Source organism: Calypte anna, chromosome 3 (genome assembly GCF_003957555.1).
Source record: "Calypte anna isolate BGI_N300 chromosome 3, bCalAnn1_v1.p, whole genome shotgun sequence".
NCBI classification, from domain to species: Eukaryota; Metazoa; Chordata; class Aves; order Apodiformes; family Trochilidae; genus Calypte; species Calypte anna.
In genome coordinates this window covers 80,440,739-80,463,935 of record NC_044246.1, presented here as the reverse complement: position 1 = coordinate 80,463,935, position 23,197 = coordinate 80,440,739, and the positions used below count along the sequence as shown (strand labels likewise).

General features: G+C 40.6%; 1 protein-coding gene across 1 annotated transcript in view; it reads left to right on the top strand.

Moving 5' to 3' along the window:
* Positions 1–23,197, top strand: part of UBE3D (ubiquitin protein ligase E3D) — a 52,730-nt gene that overhangs the window by 7,299 nt on the left and 22,234 nt on the right. Inside the window, 5 exon segments of the mRNA XM_030447562.1 lie at positions 293–524; positions 5,977–6,046; positions 8,500–8,569; positions 9,455–9,563; positions 16,070–16,239. Of these exon segments, the coding sequence (XP_030303422.1) occupies positions 293–524; positions 5,977–6,046; positions 8,500–8,569; positions 9,455–9,563; positions 16,070–16,239 (651 nt within the window).

Here is a 23,197-nt window from a genome sequence, read left to right as displayed (position 1 = left end):
GTAGAACTGTTTTATTTTTTTCCATGTGATTCATTTCAAGAGGAGATTATGCTAGGTTCTGCCTTACAGTCATTGAAGATTCACCCTTGAGAAATGTTTCATCACAAACTTGGCAGCAAACAGTCATTGCTTTCTCAGAATTAATCTAAAGATAATGCCTTGAGTGAAAGGAGAGTCAAGTTCTCAATTTTGAAGAAACCTACATACCATCTTTGTAAGGAGTTCAAGCTCTCTTTTAGTGTTTTAGAAAATAATATAATAAATTGTAATATTTTTTCTTCTTCCCTCCTAGGAAATTTCTCAGAGTTCTTCCTCTACCAAGTGAAAACTGGAGTGCTTTAGTTGAAGAGTGGTGTTGTCACCCCAACCCCTTTGCTAGAAGCACTTTGCATCCTCAGCATAATGACTGTTTTCTTGGAGACACTTTTTTCCTGTTGAATACACAAAATGGATCACACGTGCCTGAATCTCACATGTGTTCCTCAGAGACTGCACCTCATGCTTCTCAGAGTGACTCTGACTTGGTAAAGTACTTGGTTTGAATACTTCTTAAGTGAATGTATTTAGACATTTTTCCTTGTAAAACTTGTTTGGTTTAGGGGTTTTTTGGGGTTTTTTTGCTAGCTTTAGAAAGATTTGGAAAAATCAGAATATATTTTGGCTTCAGATGTGGCTGTCATACAGTCTTAGAATACAGTAAGGAGAATGAATTTGTTTGACTGCTCTCTGTGTAGTGAAAAGGACCTACCAACCCAGATTATAACTCTTCATGTTGATGTTTCTGATGTGTTCCAGGAGGGTCATTATCCATCATCTGACTCTGTAGGAAGAGGCCTATAATTTGACTTAGAAACATCAATATTTGTTGTTGCTCAGGAAAAAAACATTTGTAGGGAAACTTTTATTTCAATGGATAAAACCCTGTGGCTCATGCATCTTGGAAATCTAGCAGTTGTATAGAAGTTCAAGCAAAAATCTTTTCTTCTTTCACCAGAAAAGGATCCAGGGACTTCATTTAATAAAGGCTGCATTTCTGTAAAGCTGTTTCTGTTAATCTGATAGTGTCTTCTCTTCCAACAACATGTATTAAACCTGATTACTGAAATCATAAATTAAATAATCCTGTTACTACCTTGGCAGTTTGTGCCTGCTGCAGCTGAAGACTTGCTATGTACAGATTCCCAACGTGAAACTTTTGGTCTGTTGAGAATTAACAACAGGGGCCTTGATTCCTGTCTGCTGCTGCTGCTTGTCATTATTAGGGATTTGTATTATCCCCAGTTAAACCACTGGGATTCTCGCATTTCATTGGTTACTGGTCTGGTGCATCCTAGCAAGCTGTTTACTTGGAGAACAGTTCTGTCCTGTGGTCCATATCTGCAAGTCTTGCAGCTGTGGTCATTTTGCTTTCTTGTCCCATTGTACTTTGAAAAGCAGAATATGGGGAAGGAAAAATAAGAACTGATCCCCTGGAAAGATACTGGTGTGGGAGAAGCAGATTAATTTGGACTAAGTCTGTGGTAATTAGAGTTATGTCTTCTAAGTATCCTTAAAAAAGAGGCGGAGCAGAAGGTTTTGAATTTACAAGAGGACAGTGCTTTCTGCCATAGGTCCCCCAAAATGAATTATCTCACATTTCAGTAGTCTCAAAAGAGATGTCAGAGCAATGGGAACAAAGATGCAAAGAGGCAGGGTGCATGGAGTTAATATTGCTGCCCAAAGACAGGAGAGCTGTACAGCCAAGACACTTCTTCAATAAAATAAAGAGGACATTAGCAGAAGAAGGGCTGCTTTTGAGGCAGAATCATAGTAAAGGATGTGGGACAAAGATGTTGCTGAGATGTGAGTCAAATCAGGGTAATAGCAGAACTTTTGAGTGAGGTAGAAGAGTGTTTTCTCTTAGAGACTTATAATAGCAGTTCAGTGTGATGCATTTTCATGTTTCCTTCCTTAAACTTGCACTGAAACTGAGAATTCTTTCTTTGTGTCAAGCCCCTTTCTACATCTTTCACATTTGCAATGAATTCTCATTTCTATGTTTGCTTATTTCCAGCACTGCTTGGTTGCCAGGCAAATGAGCAAAACAGTAAGATCCAGCAGAAACTGGACTAATAAGGGAAAAAACCCTCACACTGAAATAGAATATTCTTCCATTATATGAGCAGTAGAAAGTAACAGGCAAGATAGATTACTACTGGCATAAACCTTCTCATTTCAGAGAATATTGTTGCAGTATACCCCAGTACGAAAGTTCTTCTTTAATTGCATTGCAGCTCTTTGGAAGGGATTTGCCTATGACTAAAATAGTAGCAGGAATGTATCAAAGACACTTAACCAATCTTTTCCAGCCTCCAGTGAGACCAAGACAGCGTGTGTCCATTGCAGACGTATTTCTCACATCTATTAGTCTTCCAGTAGAACACAGTTTTGAAATGCTACATGGCCTTGCAACATCCTAATAGCATCTCTTGGGGAAAACATTTTGCCTGACACCATATTAGGGATCCTTAGGAATAGAAACAGAAATTAGGGTGGTGATCCACATCCATCTGCAGATTGCCAGCAGCTGCAAGTTGTCAAATAGATATATTAGTTTAATTAGTCTAGCTAAAGCCATCACTTTTTCCATCGAAGCATGATACAACAAGTTAGTGGTGGTTTTTGGGTACTATGCTACATAATTCTCAAATAGCACCTGTAATTGTAGTTAGAAAAAAATACTCAAGTTGTAGCTTTCAAGGACTGACTGTATATTTGGGTGACAGAGCCCTGGAACAGGCTGCCCAGGGGGGTCGTGGAGTCTCCTTCACTGGAGACATTCAAAACCCGCTTGGACACGTTCCTGCACGATGTGCTCTAGGTGGCCCTGCTCTGGCAGGGGGGGTTGGACTAGATGATCTTTTGAGGTCCCTTCTAACCCCTAGGATTCTATGATTCTATGATTCTATGATATATTATACTTGTACTGTGCGGTATTTACAAACAGCAAATGCTGTTTTTCACAAGATCCAGTATGCTTAGCCTTGGTTTTCACGTTAAGCAAGTAATTTTATTGTACATGATTGAGAGGAGCATCAAGGTAGGAATTCAGAAAGGGGATAACTGTGTAGAAATGAACCAGCTATTTTTTCTGATCTCCATAACAAAGGGCCTGTAATTCCAACATAGTCAGCTCTCTGAAGATTTTACAGAGGCTGTTGGCCTCTCTCTTGGGCTTTCAGTTTGATTCCTGGCTTGTGAGGAACAAGCAGGGCTTTTTGATCATAAGTTCAGTGTCCATGTAGGATGCTTTGTGTTTTTCATGGAGCTGGAGTGGTCCTTTCTGTTAATTTTATTATTTGCATAGCCTAGATCAGAGAACTGTTAAATATTTCTAGCATCAAATGCATCAGTTCTGTCTGAGCTTTGTGAAAGATGTCCAGCATTGATTTAATACTTCAAATGATGGAAGCTTTATCACATTCCCTAGTAAGGTGTTTCAGTGGTTAGTCATCCTGACTTTTTGTACCTTCTTATTAAATTAGGCACGCTAAGAATTGCATCTCTATGTCTCTTTTTATGCCTGAGATGTATTTATTTTCTGGAAATTATTTTTATAGCAGTTTTCAAAGCCATTTTCCAAATGTTTAGGATACTTCAAAGATCCATTTTTGCAGTAATCATCTCACTAATTGTGAGGATGGTGTACTTTTTTATTTATCCATATTGACTATTCCATTGTTCATGCATTCAGAGACCATATTTCCCCTTTCTTTTGTAGCATCTCCTTTGTAACTGCTCTAATTAGCTATCATCATCTAAGTTCTTTTGATTTTTGCTGTCTTCCACTTTGGTTTATCAGCACTGGCTTTTTTGTTGCTGTTTTTTTCTGAGTAGATGATCTGGCTTTTGGCTATATTTTAGTACAGATTGTTAGACCAAGCACAACCTACCTAATTATCCTGACTGGTGCATAGAACTCCTCTACCTCCCTTGTCTAGCCCTTCCCTGTCATTGCAACAGAGGAAGTACTTACCCTTTTCCATAGAGTAACTGAAAAAAAAAATTGGTCAGATGTGTCTATTTGATTTGTGTATGATCTCTTTCATCACCAGTTTAATCACAGACTACGCATCCTTCAAAGCACCTGGACCAGAATAAATCAAGTAACAAAGCATTGTCCAGTTTTTGCTTGGAAGTCTACATAGTCTTTAAGTCCACAATCCAAGTTCTGAAGAGAGCCTGTAATGGACATAATTCAAAACTTAACTTTGCAAGATGAAAAGTGTACCTGATGTAGCCAGGGCCACAAAGCACAGCTTTTTGTTCTGAGAATCAACCCAACATGTTATCATCATACATTTTTAAATTTGAATTCTGGAAGTATGATACAGATGATGAATAAAAGCTATGCTCCCCCAAATGCCAACTTGCTTCAGTTGGCATTCATGAAAACTACAATCATCTTTTACAGAGGTTTCAGAAAGATAGATTTGGAAGTTTTCCCCCTCAACTAGTTTAATTTATGCTAGGTTAAATGTTTTTGTAGGCATGTGCTGCAATGTGATTTCTCAAATTGATTTATTTGGACTTCCAAACCAAGCCAATAAAATGGTAGTTGTTTACCCATGGGTATTTTTATGCATTGTATACTGAATGAACAATAATAAGGGTTATTATACAAAGACCTCATGTTAAAATCCAATTTAGTTGTCCTGTCATTACATTATCATAATTTCTGGCTCCAGGAGGCTTTATTAACTCAGGAGCTTCATTTTGGTGTTGTATGTATGTAGTGCTTCCAGACCAGAGCTCTACTGCTGCACCTGGGTTAATAAGCCCACACAGAACCAATTCTGGAGTTTAGACTCCTAAAGTAGGAGTTGTGCTTGCTTGTATCTTTATGCTGAAAGAGAATTCAAATATTAATACTAAAATTAGTAGGAGTGTTACTGGGGCAGATCACAGATTCACCCAGAAATGAGATCTTTCTCAATGAGCAGTAATGGATGCATAAGAGTAAAGCAAGTATTGAGTGGTGTTTTGGCCATTGCAGAGGTTTCTTGAATTAGATGTTATCCACATTTTTTGGTTTTAATAAGCTCTTGATGAATAATGCTTCGCCTGAATTTCTGAAGACTTTTAAGTTATGTATAATTTCAGTATGCAAAATACTTTCCTGTAGTGAGTACCATATATATTTTGCATTGTGTGAAAAATACCTTCCTTTTCTTTGATACAAATAATTTTTTAATTTCATATCATGAGCTATGCTTTTCCTAAACATTGATGATTTTATGTATCTCATATGTATCTCATATCTTTATGTATCTGAGTTTTCTGTCTTTTGTGTTTTTTCACATCACCTGTGTTTTCTTGCCACACAATGGAAACTGGTTTTCACCTTTCACAGGTGTTCTTATTCTTTGTCAATAGTTTTTCTGTTTGAATTGAGGGAGAAGGGTTGTCAAGAACAGAATCTGCCACATTTTTCTGTAATGCCATGCTGTGTTGTGTTTTCCTGCTGTTTTCTAGTAATTCAAAATACTCTGTGGACATATTCTGCTCTGTGCTGACCATTGAACTGGTATAAAACTGTTCACAGTGGGTAGAGCTTTTTATTGAGTGATGGTAGTCACAGTTCAGCATAATATTTTCTGTATGCATTTTGGAATGCTTCTTTTTTTATGCATTATTTTGCCCTTATCAAAATTGAATTTTTCTTGTCATGTTATCGTGCAGTTGCTCAACGTTAGGAGATTCTCCTGTTATCTATTACTGGCTCTGCTGTGTAATCAGGGTGTATCGCTAGATCTTAAAACTAGTATGAAACTTGCAAGTCCAAGTATAGAAAGCTGAAATAGTGATTGCAAATCCATGTGTATGTGAACAAAGAGGACAGAAAGAAGTACCAAATTCACTGTCTACTCTGGAGATTACGTTAAAGATAGACATTCCTGTTTCAGAATAACTGAGTGACTTTTCTTTGTCCTACAGAAATCAAAGGAAAATACCAGAGTAACTTGTAAGCGCTGCAAGAGAACTCTAGGAGAAACAATATCATCAGGTAGGGGTTGTACAGACCAAATTAATTCCATCACCCACGGAGCACCACTGGAGGCTAAAAACTAAGGAGCAAAGTAGTTCATCAGTAAGGTGCAGGGCTGATCCCTGTGTATTCCTCTCATTCCTTTCTAGAACAAAGGAGGTTGTGGAAGCCACTGTTAGACCTTGAAAGTGACCCATGACAGGGATTTTCTTCATCTTTGTTTCTGTGGCATATTTGGCTAACTCCAAAGCTTTTGAAGACTCAGTAAATTATTGCAGTTTACTAGGTCTCCCAGTAAAAAAGGAGATTTGAGGAATTACAATGTTTATTTTGCTGTCACTCCTACCAGGATAATAAGCCCACACAAGTTAATTCAGAATTTAGTAAGTGCAGAACTAGAAGCTACAGATAGGATTGCTAACAGCCAGCCTGGTTTCATGGAAAGAAAGCTTTGTCAAAGAAACAGGTTATCTCTCATCATCATCCAGTGGTGAGATGATAAGATTATTGGTTTAAAAGCTGTCATTATGTTGAACCAGCAGGACTTACTTCAAATACTATAAAGATGAGTCTCTGGTGGTTTTTAAAATGCAGTTATTAGCAGAAGCAAAGCAATGATAAGGCTGTTACTTACAGGGTTCATTCTCTCATTTTCCCCATACTCCACTGCATCAGTCAGTGTGAGCCTGGCTCAGTTCAAAGATCAGGAGAATGTAAAAATTTATCCAAAAATACAAAGCCTGTCTAATAAATAAATCCTGAGGGGATTCAGAGCAGAAGGTCTGCTGTTACAGAAGGTTCTGGTTGTCTTGTACAGCACAGGCTTTAAGAAAACCCAGTTTAAGGTAGGATGTTTGAAAGCTCACAATGTGGGTTGGAAGTCTTTGGGAAACCAGTATTTGGAAAAGAGCTTTAGAGATCATCATGCATAATGTATGCCTTAATCTAAGGCTTCAGACCACTGTAGCAACCAGTAGTTCATGTGATCACAGGGTATGGGAAAAGGCAAATACTATGGAGACATGCAGGAAGTTGGACTCCGTGCGTGGCTGAAGTTAGATAGTATGCCCGTTGTTTTACTGTTTCTTCAGTACTGTAGGAGCTTTACAGAGAGTTCAAAGAACAGAAAACTACTTAGAGATAAATGGTGTAAGTCTAGACAGAACCATCCCTGTGAGAAGAGAATAGGGAGAAGACTTCACTGTCATGCTTTGGTATCATGAGCAGATATCAGTGCCCTAAAGATAAAGCTGGATTGGACTTACAGAGCTGTGTAGGCCAGGCTTAGTTTTAAAATTCTCCTGTCAGCTATTCTTCCCCCAACTCTAACCCCAAATACTCCTATGATCTTTTTCTTGAGAAATCCCACCCTCTCTCTCTCTCTGCAAGCAAACATCTTAATTCCCAATGCCCTTGCAGCTGTAGCACCAATTCCTTACTCAGCTGAACTGGGTTCTTTTTCTCCTGTCTCACAGGACTAGGCATAACATGTAACAGACTAAAATTAAACTTAGAGTTAAAATATAATTTTCTAACAATGAGGATAATTTTAGAAGTGCAGTAGTTATCTGGGGAAGGGATGGGATTACCAAACCCTTGGAGTCTTTAGAACAAATTGCCTTTCTGAAATACTTGCTTTCATCCACTTCTAATGGTGTGTGTGGACAGAGATCAGATGAGACATTCACTTAAAATTTGTGGAACTGGTGAATCTTTACTGTTGTTTTTATGCTAAGGCTTAGTGAATGAATTTATTTGCTCTACATGCTTAACCTGTTCTTCTGGCCCTTTTGTTAAATTGTTTATAGCATAGAGCCAGTGCTTCAACAGCATCATTTTTGACCTGATTTTATTGATAGGAGTTAAATTCTCTACTCAAACAATTCCATTCAGTGTTAAAGGCTGTCTTAGTGGAACTTTTGGGGAACAGTTACATTGAACCTTGGAATGCAGTAGTATTGAGTTAGTGTGATTTTTTTTTTTTTTTTTTGAAAGGTCTATTCTGCTCTTTGAGCAAAGAATAAAATTATTTCTTTGTATGTACTGTTATTAAAACTGCCTCTTGTGATTCACTGCAACATTACTGAGCAGCAGAGGGTACTAAAATACTTATGCAAGCTATGCTGATCACAGTGCTTTAGGAAAGTTGTTTCAATTCATCTTTCAGGTTTGGCTTGAGCTCTTGCTTGCTTTGTTTCAAGATGATTGTTTCCAGCCTTAAACAAGGATCAATATGAGTGACAAATTGCTCATCATTTAATTAGCTCAGAGCAGTTTTCTTCTGGCATTGTATATTTTCTGTTATTGGTTGCTTCTCCTCCCACAAGCCAAAGCAGAATTTGACCATCTGCTGCACCTCTTAATTGAGTTCTGAACAGAAGTTTAATCAGTAAAGTGATACAGTGGCTTAGAGTCTATTCTTAACAAGTCTGTTGTTCTGTTGGACTTGAAAAATGTTTGTGTCTTTTTAGATACCATTAAATATTATGTCACTGAGGTGATTATTCAGCCATCTGAGGGAAGTTTCAGCACATCACCAAGGTAAAATGTGAAAATTATAAAAAAATCAGAGAATGTGCCCCGATTTAGGTTTTGGGAAGGACTCTAGAAATGTAGCAAAGTTTTAGTTTCTTGAATATTAAATTATAATAGCAAAGTGCAGTCAAATTATGTGTAATCATCACAGAATTAAACACTGCAAAGGCAACATAGTTTCAATTCACTCATGTACAATTTTGTTTGCTTATCTTTGTGTGTGCCTGTACTTAGGATGCAGAAGGAGAGAGATTGTGTATAATTTGTCACAGTGTCACACTATTCAACTGATAAGCCAAAATACAATACTTACTTATTTTGAACTATTTAAGTTTGCATAGTCGTCTGTTGACTAAATATGTAAATAGTAGTTTACATTATGTAAAGGTAAAATAAGTAAAGCTTGGAATGTTAACTGGAAGTGAGAATTTTGAATTTTTGTGTAACTCGGTTTGAAGCTGAGATTAAAATGAAACAGAACTTGATCTAGCTATCTTGTATCATGCAGTATCTATCAGTAATTTTTCGTTGCTTTTGTGAATTATATTTGAAATATGTGCACCGTTCTGAGCTTTGTGTTCATATGTGTAAAATCAATAGGGAAAAGCTTTTGTTCAGCATTTGACATTTGGTGTTGGTCAAAAAAAAAAAAAGGATTTGAAGCCATTTAGAGAGATGATGTATTAAAAAAGCCCTGTGACAGGAAATAGGAAATCCTCTGGTTTTGAGGGAAGGTAACATAAGGAAGTCCCATCACTCAGTAAAAAGTGGTTGTAGAATGTGATGGAATTGACAGTGTGGAGATGCTCAGATGCTGATACTGCATCGATATAAGTGACTTTGCCCATGTAGATGCTGTGAAAACTTATACAATGTTTCATTCTTAAACAGGTCTCAATTCCTACAGAGCAGGGTTGCTCAGTGTCTTGTGGAACTGTCCTCTGCAAAAAGCACATTTAGGTTCACCATAGAAGGGGATGATGGAAAAATCTATATTCTTGTAAGTTGTTTTTTTTTAATCTTGAAAAAGTGTGGCCTATGAATCCCACCCCTTAAAATGTGTTATTTATGTTGATCATGATTGCATGTGTAAAAAGCACAATTAATTCAAGTTCTTGTGTTGAAGTAGTTCTGGATAGTTCTGTCCAAGTAATTTCCTCCTCTTTTTTTAATGTAGGTGTAGTAGTAAAGTAGGTACATGTAGTAAAGTAGGTGTACATATAGAAATTTTCTCTATTAAGAGAGTAATGAAAGTATTACAAATGCAGCACAAATAGCACAGAAATAAGTGTTTTCTATGCAGAAAATATGAAAAGCTTAAGTTTTGACTTTATATTATATATCTCATCTTCTCACTCCAGTGCTTCTTATCTTCAATCACCAGAAATTCATCAAATTCTGTAGCATCTTTCACAAATATTGTCCTAAGTCAGCAGAGATTACTAATGGAGTCAGCCTTGCAAAGTGAAGTGCAAACAAAAATAAAATTGCCTATTATACTTAATGTTCCAATGCTGTTAAACTTGGTTAAGCTTGATATTTAAATAGTGACAGCTAAATTCCTCAAACTTGTAAGATCGATAGAAATTTGAGTTTGGAATTATCTTAATGCTGCACGCTTGGTATAACCAGAGAGGTTTTCATATTCATGAACTAAATATAGGCACAGAATTTGTAATTTTGGAGTTTGTATAAGTAATTCATAGTCACAAAGAAAAAGACATACATGATTGTAGATTCTTACTCTAGCTAAACTTACAGATATTCTTTGTTGAGGTAGGCAATCTTAATTTAATAACCTATTTTATATATACACTGTCAAAGTTCTGTAATTTCCAAACATCCAGACTCTGAGGTAAATGTATATCTGTTGCTTTTAAATAAATTTTAGCTCCAAGATTACATTTATGCAACCACCAGCAAATATTCTGTGATGCTAAAATAAGATCTCATGAACAGATCCCTAATTGTGACTATATATAAATCTAATAGATGAAGCATTAAAAATTGTGATTTTTCCCTTGTAGCTTATGTGTTTCAAGTTACCTAATATTCTGATGCTTAAATCTAGTAGCTTATGCAGAATGAACTGTTTATTTTTTAACAGAAAAATCGGCTAATTTAGCAGATTGCCCTTGCTTTTAGCACTGGGTTGCAGTTTTACTGATGTATTTATTAGAGGAGCAAGCTGAATTAACATAGGGGCTAGCCTCTGATTGGCATCCCGTCCTTTTTATTAATGTGTTGTTTGTATTTCTGTTTTTTGGTGTGTGTTTAACATTAGAAAGCCCTTACTCGCGTCCAGGGTAAGGTTCTAGAGATTATATACACACCAATGTGTGTTCTGGAGACATGGGCTAAGTTTTAGGACTCATTTATGTGGACATAAATATAAAGTAATTTCTATTAATAGAAACAGTGCTTATTATTTATTAATATTAAAAGATTGCAAACAGATAAGCAGAAAAAAAATGTAGGTGCTTGAGGCTGTGAGTACGCAACCAAATTAGAGAAGTGGTCTCCTCACTGATGCATCATGCACCAGCTGTTCTATTTACCACAGAATGGTTTGGGTTGGAAGGGACCTTAAGGATCATCAGGTTCCAGCCCCCCTCTATGGGCAGGGACACCTCCCACTAGACCAGATTGCTTAAAACCTTGTCCAGCCTGTCCTTGAACACTTCCAGGCTGGGGCCTCCACAGCCTCTCTTGGCAACCTGTTCCAGTGTCTCACCACCCTGAAAGTGAAGAATTTCCTCCTAATGTCTAATAATCTAAATCTGCCCTCTTCCAGTTTAAAGCCATTACCCCTTGTCCTGTCACAACCTTGTGAAAAATCCCTTCCTGACTTTCTTGTAGGCCCCCTTCAGGTACTAGAAGGCAGCTACAAAACAAACACTTGTGACAACGAGTCAAAGATTTTTTATTCACAGTGTTTGTGCTTACATACTTGAATACACACAGCTTAGACTGTGTGTGTGATAATTAAGGTTAAGGTCTCTCACTAGTCTTTTTAATTATTGTTTTTTAAACTGCAAATTATTATGTATGCTCATTTTTTTTCTATTTCCTCTGCATACATCACTTAACATTAGCAGCTGTGTTATTCATGAATATTTTGTTGGTGATAACCACATTCCTGAAAGCTGTACATGATTTATAATTGGTTCATTTTTTTCTTTTAAAGGATTACAATAAAAGAAAGCCTCTTTGTCTCAGGAAAAAAAAAATAGTGGTGTATACAGATTCCCTTATTTATCCTCTTAACATTCTCTAATAGATGAATCACTTCATTCCACTGTTGAAGGGTTCCCTGCCTTGAAGCTGCATGACTTACAAGCTAAGAATGAGATGAGGACAGCAAACGGATAGTGAGATAGGAGAACACAAGCAAAGTGTTCAATTATTGGTTGGCATAGCAGTATGTTAATAGATGTCATTTTTTTGGTGCCAGAATAAAGAATAGGTTTGAAAGAGGTAAATAAGTAGTTTTGGGGTTAGACTCTTCTCCTGAGAACATTTTTGAAACTTATTGACAAGATGATTTAAAAAGCAAAATGGAGGAAAAAGCCAACAGCAAAAAATATCAGCAGAAATGCAAACGCTTTCTCTCAGTGCTGTCATTTCAGAAAAGGTCATCAATCTGCACTATGAATAAATTCTAAACTTTATGTACTTATCTTTCCCTAAAGATTCTTTTTTTACTAGAATTAATATAAAAGGAATTTGGTTGTGATGTATGAAGTGTTAAAAGAGGAAGGAAGGATCACATATTGTGAGTAATATGGTTGAAAGCACAGATCAAAATTTGCAACTAAGTTAGCTGGAAATGACATGTATAAAGTGCTTTGAGTCAACACATCTATCCTTGGTGAGTGATTGTTCATGCAGACCAAAAGCAAGATCATAAAATAATTCATGCATGAGGAAAAGAAGGAAATTCTGCCTAAAGAAGCAAATGCAGTTCAGATGTTCATTTTCTCACAGGCAAGTGTCCTTCCACCCAAAAAGATTCATTTTCTTTCTCTGTATTGCGTGCTAAATTATTATCACAGATCTGTTGCATTGCTGCTGAGACAAAGACATAGTCTGAGCAAGTGGTAGAGTGTTTTTGTCAGAGGCCACGTATCAAGACTTGTAGTAGAAGTGGGCACCTTTCAGATGGACCCTGCTGCAAAAGAAGTTACAGTCCTGTAACCAGTGGTGTCCCCCAGCAGTCAGTACTCGATCTGGCCTTGTTACACGTTCATAAATGACCTAGGTGAGGGGACTGAGTATATCCTCAGCATGTTGGCTGAGGATACAAAGCTGGGAGGTGCGACTGACACTCTGGAGGGCTGTGTTGCCATCCAGCATGACCTGGACAGACTGGAGGGCTGAGCAGAGGTTAAATAAGAGCAAGTGTAGGGTCCTTCACCTGGGTTGGAAGAACCCCATCACCAATATAGCTTAGGGGTGGATCTGCTTGAAAGCAGATGGGAGGAGAAAAATCCAGGGTGCTGATAATAAATTCTCCATGAGCCAGCAGTGTGCCCTTGCTGCCAGGAAGGCCAGTAGAATCCTTGGCTCTATACAGAAGAGTATGGCCAGCAGGTCAAGGGAGGTCATTCTCCCCCCTCAGCTCTGCCCTGGTGAGGCCACATCTGGAATCCGGCATCCAGTTTTGGGCTCCCCAGTTCAAGAGAGACAGGGAACTACTTGAGAGAGTGCAGGAGGACAACAAAGATGATTGGAGGATAGGAGCATTGCTCTTATTGAGAAAAGGCTGAGATAGCTTGGAGAAGAGAAGGCTGAGGGGAGACCTTGTTAGTGTCTACAAGTACCTAAAGGGTGGGTGCAAGGAAGATGGAGCAAGACTCTTCAGTAGTTCCCAGTGACAGGACAAGGGGCAGAAGCTGGAACATAGGAAGCTCCATTTAAACATAAGAAAAAGCTTTTTTACTATGAGGGTGACAAGGCAATGGAACAGGCTGCCCAAGGAGGTTGCAGAGTCCCCTTCCCTGGAGATACTCAAACCCCACCTAGATTGAGTCCTGTGTTATGTGCTCTAGGTGACCCTGCTTTAGTGAGAGGTGGACTAGATGATCTCTACAGATCCCTTCCAATTCTGATAATTCTGTGAAGTGTTTTTTTCATTTTCTCTAAAACCATAAAGAAGCAGTCAGATACTTCAGCTTTTTTCCCTACACAAGTTTGAAGGATCTTCACCTTCTGAAAAGCTTCACAGGAGGCTTCTTCAAAGTGAAGAATTTCTTCCTAGTATCTAACCTAAACCTCCCCTGACAGATCTTAAGTCCATGCCCTCTTGTCTTACTGGTAGCTGCTTGGGAGAAGAGACCGACCCTCCCCTGGCTACACCCTCCTTTCAGGGAGTTGTAGAGAGTGATGAGGTCTCCCCTGAGCCTCCTCTTCTCCAGGCTGAACACCCCCAGCTCCCTCAGCCCTTCCTCACAGGACTTGTGCTGGATCCCTTCGCACCCTCCTTGCTCTTCTCTGGACCTGCTCCAGCACCTCAATCTTCTTCCTGAACTGAGGGGTCCAGAACTGGACACAGGACTCGAGGTGTGGCCTCACCAGGGATGAGTACAGGGGCAGAAACCCTTCCCTGGACCTGTTGGCCACGTTGTTCCTGATACAGGCCAGGATGCCATTGGCCTTCTTGGCTACCTGGGCACACTGCTGGCTCATGTTCAGCTTCCTGTCAATCCAGACTCCCAGGTCCCTTTCTGCCTGGCTGCTCTCCAGCCACTCTGTGCCCAGCCTGTAGCTCCCCATGGGGTTGTTGTGGCCAAAGTGCAGGACCCAGCACTTGGCCGTGTTGAACCTCATCCCATTGGAATCAGCCCAACTCTCCAGTCTGTCCAGGTCCCTCTGCAGAGCCCTCCTGCCTTCCAGCTGATCCATACTTCCCCCCAGCTCAGTGTTGTCTGAGAATTTGCTAGTTGTGGACTCAATCCCGTCATCTAAATCATCAGTGAAGATACTAAACAGAGCTGGGCCCAGCACTGTTCCTTGGGGGACACCACTGGTGAGTGGGTGCCAATTGGATCAGCACCATTCAGCACCACTCTCTGCGGGCCTCCAGCAGTTCCTAACCCAGCACAGAGTGCTCTTGTCTGAGCCCTGGGCTGAAAGCTTTATCAGGAGAATGCTATGGGAGACGGTGTCAAAGGCTTTCTCCTAATTTTTTCCAATGTCTTCAAAACTCAGTTTAATGCACTGTGGGTAATGGTCCTAACTAATGAGATGTATTTTGCAGTTTAGACTGTGAATGTGTGCTGTGAATTACCAGAGCAATAACAATGAGCAGTCAGTTGCTAAGCCAACTGCAGTTGCTTGTCATCATTTATGTCTGTATGCTGAAATGATTCTCCTCCTCCCATGCCCTCCCAAGACATCTTTATCAATGTATCTTATTCCTCCTTTATGAAACTTCTGCTGCCCTGGACTCTGATAAATTGTGACTGTCAGATTCAATTATGATGTATACTATGTGTCCTGTTAACAGGGGCTTTCTTCCTCTGCAGGGGATATCATATGTCTTCTACCTAACATCATGTAACTTCTTTTACTTGAAGTTGATTGGGTCATGAGGAGCAGAAGATTACTCTCTAGTGAGCATCACTGCATAAGTTCTATTTTCTGTGATAAATATTTAATATATAAACATTTCATACAGTCTTGAGACTTGTAAAAATTGATTTCCATTGGTAACCTGGATCACTTCAATACTGCAGGCTGTGAATAAAGGAATAGCCTGGCTTTTTTTATATAGTGGTTACCATGAAAGCCCTGAATCCAGGCTGGAACACTGATGCACAATTCACACAAAGATTAAATAAGGCCCATAATGTGATGCAAAGTTCAGGTTTCTCAAAACTGTCCCCAGTAAATATCCCATGAATTGCTGTGAGCAAGCACTGTTGAAGAATGCCAGATTATCAAATTTGATAGATCTATTTCCCCAAGTGCCTGTTCCAGCCATTTCTAAATCCCAGCCTTCTTTTTAGACCACATTAATTGCTGTGTTTTTCCTTTTACATCTTCACTCTGTATAGTCATAGCTATCACACTTTTCCGAAAAAGTCTTTCAATTCCCTGTCTTTAGCCCTGAGTTATTCAACATCTTACTCTCAACTAATTCGTAGAAAACTATAAAATTAGAGAAAAATATCCATTTGGTTTTGAAATAGCTTGGGACTGCTTCTTTTGCTACTATCAAAGGGATTGTGCTGCAGCCACAAAAAGAGTTAGCATCACAGAAATTTTGATCTTAAAAGTGACTGTGATAAATCAGGTATCAGTTTATTATATTAACCCATTTTTCTCCACTAGAGGCTTTGCAGACTGCTGAATAAAAAAAAAATGTCAATTTGTGTCAATTTGTAAGAATGTCAATTTGTAAGAATGTTAAGAATTTATTATCTTCTGATTTAGGATCAGAGTAAAGAGACAAATTGAAATTTATGTCATCCTCAGTAAAATAAATTATTTCTTCATTTATAGATATGGCTTTTAAATTCTGACACATTGCTGGTGGAGTCTTTAGGAAGTTCCTCCTCTCACAGTGTTTTTACACTTTTTGGAGATATTTTCATGGATAGCTCTGGACCTGTGGGGACCTGGAATGCTGTAAAAGTCCTTTACCAGCCATGCATTAAAAGCAGGAATAAAGAGTAAGTATAGTCTTTTCTGACCTCAGGTTCTGACTTTTGATTTTTTTTTTTTTTTTTTTTTTTTTTTCAGGGTAACAGTATTTGTTTGTGGTCCTTTGGGCAGATCATTAATGTTAAAGGTGTATCCCTTCAAAATTGTTTGGGTTTTTTGTTGTGTTTTGTTTGGTTGGTTGGTTTGGTTTTTTGTTTGTTATTCTTTGTTTCAATATATTTTGTTTGTTGGTTGGGTTTTTTTAAGTAAAGGAGAAATAGTATTTGCTTTCTGTTACAGCCAGAGACAGTTTTGCACTGTAGTATTAAAATAAAGACTTACATTGTTCCTAGAGAGGCATATCTGGATAACTTGAGTATATGATACAAATAAAAATTGTCTCCCTTATAGTAGAGAGTGATGTGCTTCTTCATGTATCTGGTTTTTGCCTGTATTAACTCATTGTGCAGTTTTGGAGCTCAGTCACTTTTCTGTCTCTCTTGGGAGAAGCTGGAAAGATGATGATGTCTTGAATCCCATGGAGCATCAGTGAGTTATGTCCTTGTGGTCTCAGAATAGCTCCAGATGGTGTAATGCAGGGAAGAGGAAAATTTGTGGAGAGGTGAGGAGTATGGACTGATGCCTGAATGATGCTTAAGTTTAGCCAGGTTTCCCTCTTTGTCTTCAATTTCTGTGGTTTGTGTGCAAATCTGATCTCAGCTGTCAAGTTGGTTTTGGAAGTAAACCTCCCTGCATTCCCACAGTACAAATTTTGGACCGAGATGGTACAGCTGAGGGCAGAGGTGGGTAGTTAGTTCAGCAAATTATGCCTGCCTGTTCCAGCATCAGTCTTGACCATTTTTTGCCTTAAAATTGTGCTTTGTTTTGCAAGAGATAGAGCTGGAATATATTTGTTTAAGCCAAGTTATCTTCAGTACTAGAGGTGTTGTCCCATGGGTCGGAATAAATTAGAGTAATTATCGTATCTGTATATATGGAGAATGCATCTGTATTCCTGTTAAAAGATACTTGTGAACTCCTGCAAACTAAATGACAGGTTTAAAGACGTATAGATATATTTAAGATCTAGAAGACATACCCTCCAAACTCCGTCAGTGCACAACTAATGTATATATCAAAACCTCATAAAAGTACAACAAAAATACAATCTCCCACAGACAAACAAGCATATGCATATGAACGCAAATGTTTTTGTAGGAGAAATACACAGCTTACAAGAATGTATGATTCTGTGATCGTAATGCTTATCCTGAATGTTGTTTAGTGTATCCATTTCATTTTTCAAACAAATGCAATATTGATAGCTGAAATAAATTCTGGCATTGGGGCATAATGTGAAATTGTAATATTTAGAGAAAAGGTCATAGTGCATCATTGTTATTCATGCCAGAGAAAAAAGTTAGCTTTATTAATATAGTAGCTTCAGATTTTGGCATTGGAAAACCTCAGTGATCTAAATGTTATTCAGTGATCTGAAATACATCTTAAAGTATTATCATTTAAACTGCTTATTCTTAGACTGGGAGCTATTGCGAGAACAACTACCTCCTCTAAAATGAAAAATACTTCACTTACCACTCAAGTCTTAGAGAGGTGAATTATAGGTTTGCTCTTGAAGTTTCATTACTAGTCACATAGTGGATTTAATTACCTTCACACACTTTCAGTTGCTTTGACATGTTATGGAGATAAAAGTCATATCTAGTCAGTCATTTACCTGGCATTCACAAATGTTACTCTTCAATGGAGCTGTCAGCAGCAAAATTTTACTGTGAGATTATATTCAGTTCCTTCCATTTCCCCAGACAGGCTAGTTACAAATCATTACTTTCTGAAGATTACTTTGTGTTTATCTTGGGGACTTTTCAAAGAGCAGAAGTCACAACTGAAATTTCAGTTCTCCTCTGACAATAATTGATGTCTTCCCTGTCCAGTCCCTGAACACATGCTAAAACACAAGAGAGCTGATAGAGAGTTCTTTTTAAGGTTCAGAAACCAATGTAATTGTTGGTTTGGTTTTGTTTTCCCATTTTTATATTCCTTGTAAAGAAAAGTAAAAAAGACATTAGTGTCTATTTTCACTAACTCTCATATCAGGGGGCTTGAAATACTGCCTGGGAGTATTCAAAAAGACTGAAATCTTTCTGGACTGAACAGGAATGTAAACATAACAGAAGCAAAATTATCAAAACCAGTACAAGTTATTTAATACCATATAATTGCAGTTAGATCTCAAATACTATTTTGAGATCTCTGAACAAAGTGTCTGATTTATTGAAGAGTGCAAGTCTCAACGGGTTTAGATGCCCACATTCCAGTAATTATAATACTTAACCTTGCTTGTTTCTGCACATGCACCTGCCTTTGAAGTAAGGCAGAAGTTTCAGAACCCATCTTTGCTCCCTGCAAGTGAGGGAGTAAGCAAAGATACCTTCTGTGTAGAAAGGAGTCAGCAAGTGGTCTGCTTGTGACCTGGACTCCAACAGCTACAAGAGCAAAGGATGCACTCTAATACCCCCTTGTATGGCTGATTGCCTCTTCAGCTGTTGCAAGTGACTGCCTTGAGTCCTGCCTGATTCTTGCAGTGCTGGAATATGGTCTGTGTGATGGGAAGGAAAACACCTTTCTTACCTGTGGACACTGAAGGGTTTGTGCTGAGTAGCTGGGCTGTAGGTTGACAGATGAGCGTAAACTAGAAAGAAAAACATTTATTTGTAGAATATTAATATAATAACATAATCACACATTTGTTAAATGTGGGTGAAGAAATGAAAGAAAATCTCTACTTAGTCTACTTACACAAGCATAAATCTGCTTACTCTGAGTTAAATATGTGGTTCCGTGGTAGCAGTTGAGGTCTTGGGCTTTGTGAAATTCTGCCCTCGCAAGTTGCCTCTGCTTAGAGAGAGCTTAACCAGGATTATCGATTATCTAATAATTCTCACTGAGGTCCTCCCTTTTTGAAGGAACCCTTGGGTTCAGATTCTTTAGGATGCAGTTGAATATTTCTCTTGGGGGGAGAGTAGAAGCTTTCATATGTGATACTTCCTTTCAAGACTTACATGATGTCAGGAGAAATTTATGGTCTCGCTCTGAAACTTGTTTTATTCTTTCTTTATTCAGAGCACAGCTTTTGTAATTCTTCATAATTAACATAATACTTATTCTTTTCCTGAGATATTAAAGTTTTTTTAAAGTCTCACTCTGGGAATTATGTCCTGCAAGAAACACCACGCTTCAGAGAGCAACAGAACTCGTTTCCTCCAATAAATCTTTGGCATAGCTATCAATATACCTTAGATTCAGTATTACTCTAAATAATAATAATGCAAAGGAAACAAACATTCCCGTAGGATAAACATTCATTATTGGCTACTGAGTATTACCACCGATAATTATAATTAATCCATTTGGAGTGGTATCTGTTTGGGGGTGGCTGATCCAAAAGCCTGCTGTAACAAACAATGGTACTTGGTGGTCTTAGAGAGCTTTTCCAACCTCAGTTGGAATTCTATTCCAACTATTCTATGATAAAACTGTGTTCTGTGTTCTCAGCTGAATGCTGCTGAGAAAGTGATTACCCCTTGTGTGGCATCTGCCTTTTTATTGATATCATACTGATTCACGTTCAGTTTGGTGATCCTTGTTGATCGTCAGATCTTTTCCTGTAGATTGCAGTCTAATAAGCAGCCTTCCTCTGCTTTTGTGCAGTTTTCTGTTGTCAAATTACATCCTAATTTTGTTCAGAATCTTTTTTCCCTGTTGGGCATGGCCATTTTGATTTCCAGTGTGTTGCATGCTGACTGATGGCACTTCCACGCTTCATGTTGTCTCTGAGTGAAGGAAGCATCTCTGCTGTTCCAGTCTCTAGGAGAGTTACTGAGATGTAGAATAGGACCAAACTAAGACTATCACGTGGAGCTTCCCTTCATATATCTTTGCTATTAACAGTTTTGCTCTGGTTATTTTCTTCTCTGTGTATTAGACTGCAATGCTCAAGAACATTCAGGCAGTGTGAAATGAGAGCATGGATGGTTAGTAGCAGGCATGCTACTTGCAGTGTAGCTTTTGGCATAGCTTCTTGCATTCCTTTGATCTTCCTGAGGGTGGGCCTCAGTTGTTGTATTGATTTATCTTACTGAGTACAGGTGGATATCTGCTTCCCTGTGGATCTTTGTGGGCTGCAGGGAGATATCTGCTATACCAGAAAGATTTTCTGGGGATGTGGAGATGGACTGGGACATGGAGATTGGTTGGAGGCAGGGAGATGGGAGTTGGACCAAGCACCAGAGCCAGTCGTCTAATACATCTCCAACCCTGGAGATGTGCTGTTTCTAGATGTGGGCACATATGGGACACACACCCCCTGCACACACCCCCCCACCCATGGGACACACAGCCCCAGCAGGCAAAGTCAGCCACCCATGGGACACCAGATCAGGGGACATGCAGCTGGCACAGAGGCACAGCAGGACACGCACAGCCATCCTGGGATCATTCCTGCTTTATTGGAGCCAGGACCGCAGTGGTGTGGCAGCACAGAGACGGTGCTGGGCAGAGGTGTTGGGAGCCCTGGCTCTGCAGACACCCAGCCCAAGGGTCAGCTCAGCTTCTTTGTCTGCTTCTGCCCCCGTGCCGCCCGCTCTGCCCACGCTGGCGCCTTCTGGGCCTGGGCTGGCGATGGCCCCTCTCATGTCTCTGGGGCTGAGAGTGACTCCCAGGCCTGCGGCTGCTGATGCTGCGGCTGCTTTGGAGGCGGAGGCGGCGGCTGCGGCTGTGGTTCCTGGTTCTCTGGTACCGGGCCATGTTGGGACTGAGCAAGGGAGGTGGGTGCTCTGCTTTTATAAGGGTGCTGGGGTGGGGCACTTAGTGACATCTCACCAGCTGCATCACAGTGACTCCCAGCAGCATGGTCTCCATGGCTGCCAGCCGGCCCAAGCCCAGTGTGCACCAGTTATGTGGTCAAGGCTGATGGCAAGGGCTCTGATATAAGTGGCAAAGACACTGTGGAAGATTGACCTTGTCTGGGTTCTGGTGCCCACCCTAGCGCTCTACCACTGCCCATATCCACTGAGAGGGCAGAGAAAAGATGGTGAAAGTTATCTCGGGAAAGAGATAACTCAGCAAGTACCATCATGTGTATGATAGTTGAAACTCAGGGAAATAAATTTAATTTCTTACCAATTAACAATAAAGCAGGAGAATGACAACAAAAGATCTAAATAATTCTTTACACCCTGCCTCTGCTGCTCCATCCTCATTCTGCTTTTGCCCTGCTCCAGCACAGGGTCCACCCAAGGAGGCTGTGGAGGAAGAATTAATTCTTCCTGTATGGCACAGTCCTTCAGGAATAGACTGCTCCAGCACAGACCTCTCTCCTCAGGGTCATAGAAGCTGCCAGGAGCCTGCTTCAGCAGTGGGCTTTTAACATTGTCACAGCCTCTTTGGGCACATGCTCCCACTGTGTCTTGGAAGCATCCATGGGCTGCAGCTGGGTGTCTGGTCCAGCTTGAACCTCCATGGCCTGCAGACCTCCATGGGCTAAAGGTGGCTACTTGCTATGCCAGATTGTCTGGAGACATGGAGATGTGTTGCAGATTTGGAGAAGGGAACATGGAGATGAGAGTCAGGCCCAGCACAAGAGCCAGCATACCAAAGCGTATCCATCCCTGAAGATGTGTGTTAGTCCTTGATGTTGGCACCCATGGGACACACAACCCCACAGGGACATGGAGACCCACTCATGGGACACACAGCCCCAGCAGCCATTGTCACCCACCCATGGGACACCAGACCAGGGGACAAGCAGCTGGCACAGAGGTACAGCAGGACACACACAGCCATCCTAGGATCATTCCTGCTTTATTGGAGCCAGGACCGCAGTGGTGTGGCAGCACAGAGACGGTGCTGGGCAGAGGTGTTGGGAGCCCTGGCTCTGCAGACACCCAGCCCAAGGGTCAGCTCAGCTTCTTTGTCTGCTTCTGCCCCCGTGCCGCCCGCTCTGCCCACGCTGGCGCCTTCTGGCCCTGGGCTGGCGATGGCCCCTCTCATGTCGCTGGGGCTGAGAGTGGCTCCCGGGCCTGCGGCTGCTGCTGCTGATGCTGCGGCTGCTTTGGAGGCGGAGGCGGCGGCTGCGGCTGTGGTTCCTGGTTCTCTGGTACCGGGCCATGTTGGGACTGAGCAAGGGAGGTGGGTGCTCTGCTTTTATAAGGGTGCTGGGGTGGGGCACTTAGTGACATCTCACCAGCTGCATCACAGTGACTCCCCAGTGTCACCCAGCAGCATGGTCTCCATGGCTGCCGGCCAGCCCAAGCCTGGTGAGGGGGTGACGTGATGTGCAGTGGTGATGTGACTGGAGGGAGATGCCAGGGGCTTCAGGGCTGGTGAGGGTTGACCTTGGCTGGGATCTGCTGCCCACCCAGCTGCTCCATCACCTTATCCACTGGTGAGGGGGGGAGAAAACATACCAAAAGGCTCAGGGTATAGGTAAGGGTGGGAAGATAAGTCAGCAGGTACGACCATGGGCACAACAGGCACAACTCTGTAAAGTTAATTTAATTCCAATTAACAATAAAGAGCATGACAAATTACAAGAGATCTCAATAGTTGTTTACATCTTGTCTCTGCTGCTCCCTTCCCCATTGTGCTCTTGCCCTGTTCCAGCTGGGGTCCACTCATGGGAGACAGTCCACCACTAATTGCTCCACTGTAGGTCCTTCCTCTGGGGCTCTTCCCCTCAGGAACTGACTGCTCCAGTGGAGGCTCCCCTCCATGGTGTCACAGGAACTGCCAGGAGCCTGCTCCAGCCTGGGCTCTCAAAATGGTCACAGCCTCCTTTGCTAGCTCCTGCCTGCTCTTGCATGGGGCCTTCCATGGTCTACATCTGGGTATTTACTACAGTGTGGAGTTCTGTGGCCTGTCTGTGGCAGGTGGCTGTCTGCTACACCAGAGATTGGCTAGCCATGG